Source organism: Haplochromis burtoni, unplaced genomic scaffold (assembly GCF_018398535.1).
Source record: "Haplochromis burtoni strain Fernald_Lab_line unplaced genomic scaffold, NCSU_Asbu1 Contig_2430, whole genome shotgun sequence".
Classification (NCBI taxonomy): Eukaryota; Metazoa; Chordata; class Actinopteri; order Cichliformes; family Cichlidae; genus Haplochromis; species Haplochromis burtoni.
Window position 1 is genome coordinate 2,076 of NW_024584791.1, and position 2,184 is coordinate 4,259.

A 2,184-nucleotide genomic window follows, 5' to 3' on the forward strand; every position below is an offset into this window, starting at 1 on the left:
ATTCTTGTAACACCTGTGGAAAACAATTCAGTTATAGAATGAACTTGAAAACTCACATGAGAACTCACACAGGTGAGAAGCCCTATTCCTGTAGCACTTGTGGGAAAGATTTTAGTGACTTCTCAGCATTAAAATCTCACACTAGATTCCACACAGGTGAGAAGCCACATTCTTGTGATACTTGTGGGAAAAGATTCAGTCATATGATGAACTTGAAAACTCACATGAGAACTCACACAGGTGAGAAGCCCTATTCTTGTAGTACCTGCGGCAAAAGATTTAGTCAGAAATCAACATTGGAACGTCATATGCAAATTCACACAGGTGAGAAGCCACATTCTTGTAGCACATGTGGTAAAAGATTCAGACATATGATGAACTTGAGAACTCACATGAGAACTCACACAGGTGAGAAGCCCTATTCGTGCAGTGCCTGTGGCAAAAGATTTAGTCAGAAATCAACATTGGAACGTCACATGCAAAGTCACACAGGAGAGAAACCACATTCTTGCACCACTTGTGGGAAAGGATTTAGTAACTTATCAGCATTAAAATCTCACACTAGATTCCATACAGGTGAGAAGCCACATTATTGTGGCACCTGTGGGAAAGGATTCAGTCATATGGTGAATTTGAAAACTCATATGAGAATTCATACAGGGGAGAAACCATATTCTTGTAACAGCTGTGAGAAAAGATTTCGTTACACAACACAGTTGAAAAGACACATGAGAATTCATACTGGTTGAAAGTTTCTCTTACAAAATGTGGGAGAGCTACTGTCACAAGTTTGTTTCTCACACAGGTGAGAAGTGAAATCACTGCAAGACCTGAGGGAAAAGACCCCATTCTTATCTATGGTATAGTTTCTGTCAAGAACACTTAAAGACAGAATTCTTTGGGGCACTTTCATGTTTATCAGATAGCATAGTGAAGACAATAGGGAGAGCATGACAAGTGAATAGAAAAATAGGCGCAGCAAAGGGAATCAGGTAGGAATCAAACATGAGTTACAGCATGCAATATTACAGCATATACTAATCTATTCAACTTGTGAGCTAAACTGTTATCCAAGAGCTTTGAGAATTGTTTATTTAAATTATTACCTCATTTCCATGATATATTGATGAATCTCTGAGTTATTTAAATCCCTGTATTTATCCCTGTATTTAACTCATATTTTCCAGTTGTTCTAGTGTTGTACATGTGACATCAATTGTAAATGTCTGTTGTTTACAATATTACAATTGTAATAATTATTATTTTATTATTAAAAACCAATAATTATGTCATGGTGGACTTGAAATCACTTTGTTTTGCCATGCTGAACTTCAGGGGAAATGTTATGCCTATATTGTTATTTATTGTTTAGTTCTGTTGTAAATGCGTATGGGTTATGTGTTCTTAAATGGTAAATAAAGAGATATTTAAAGGTTTTTGTGGTTATTTATTTCTTCAGAATCAGAATCATCCATCCATTTGCTTCCGCCTTTCCTTTTTCAGAGTTGCGGGGGGCGCTGGAGCCTATCCCAGCTGTTATAGGGCGAGAGGCGGGGTACACCCTGGACAGATTGCCAGTCTGTCACAGGGCTAACACATAGAGACACAGCAACCATTCGCACTCACATTCACTCACAGATTCACACCTATGGGCAATTTAGATTAATCAATTAACCTATCCCCACTAACAGAATCAGATATACTTTATTAATCTCGAAGGAAATTATGGTTTACAGCAGGCAGCATGCTAGTTGGCGCATTCACACTTACAAGGAACCTTCTGACCAAACATGCTTTAGACATACCTCACATTAGGGAAGCCGGTTAGAGAGGTAGGCTGATAGGAAAGAACAACAAAATTAAACAAACATGAGGTGAGAGGAGAAAAAACTCCTCCCAGACTGAGCTCCTAATGGGAGAACAGTTTGAGAGCAGAAAAAATCACCTCAGCACAAAAAAGCACATGGCTGTTATTACACCATAGAAACACATGACAAACAACACATGACAAGTAACTTCTCTGGCTCTTGATGAAGGCGGTCGCACTTTCTCCCTTCCTTTATCTTTCCTGCTTGGCTTTCTCATGTCTCTGTCTAGTCTTGTCTACTTCTCTCTCTCTACCCTGGAAGAGTCTCACAGTCTGTTCTCTAAAACCTAAAAGAGGAATTATGGATTTGATCAACT

General features: G+C 38.6%; 1 protein-coding gene across 1 annotated transcript in view; it reads left to right on the top strand.

Annotated features, from left to right (window-relative positions):
• LOC102296908 (gastrula zinc finger protein XlCGF57.1) overlaps positions 1-1,426 on the top strand; it is a gene marked incomplete at its 5' end in the record, with an annotated part of 2,630 nt that extends 1,204 nt beyond the window's left edge. The window contains 1 exon segment of the mRNA XM_042217652.1: positions 73-1,426. Coding sequence (XP_042073586.1) covers positions 73-749 — 677 coding nt within the window. The 3' untranslated portion in view covers positions 750-1,426.
• Positions 1,427-2,184: the final 758 nt, after the last annotated feature.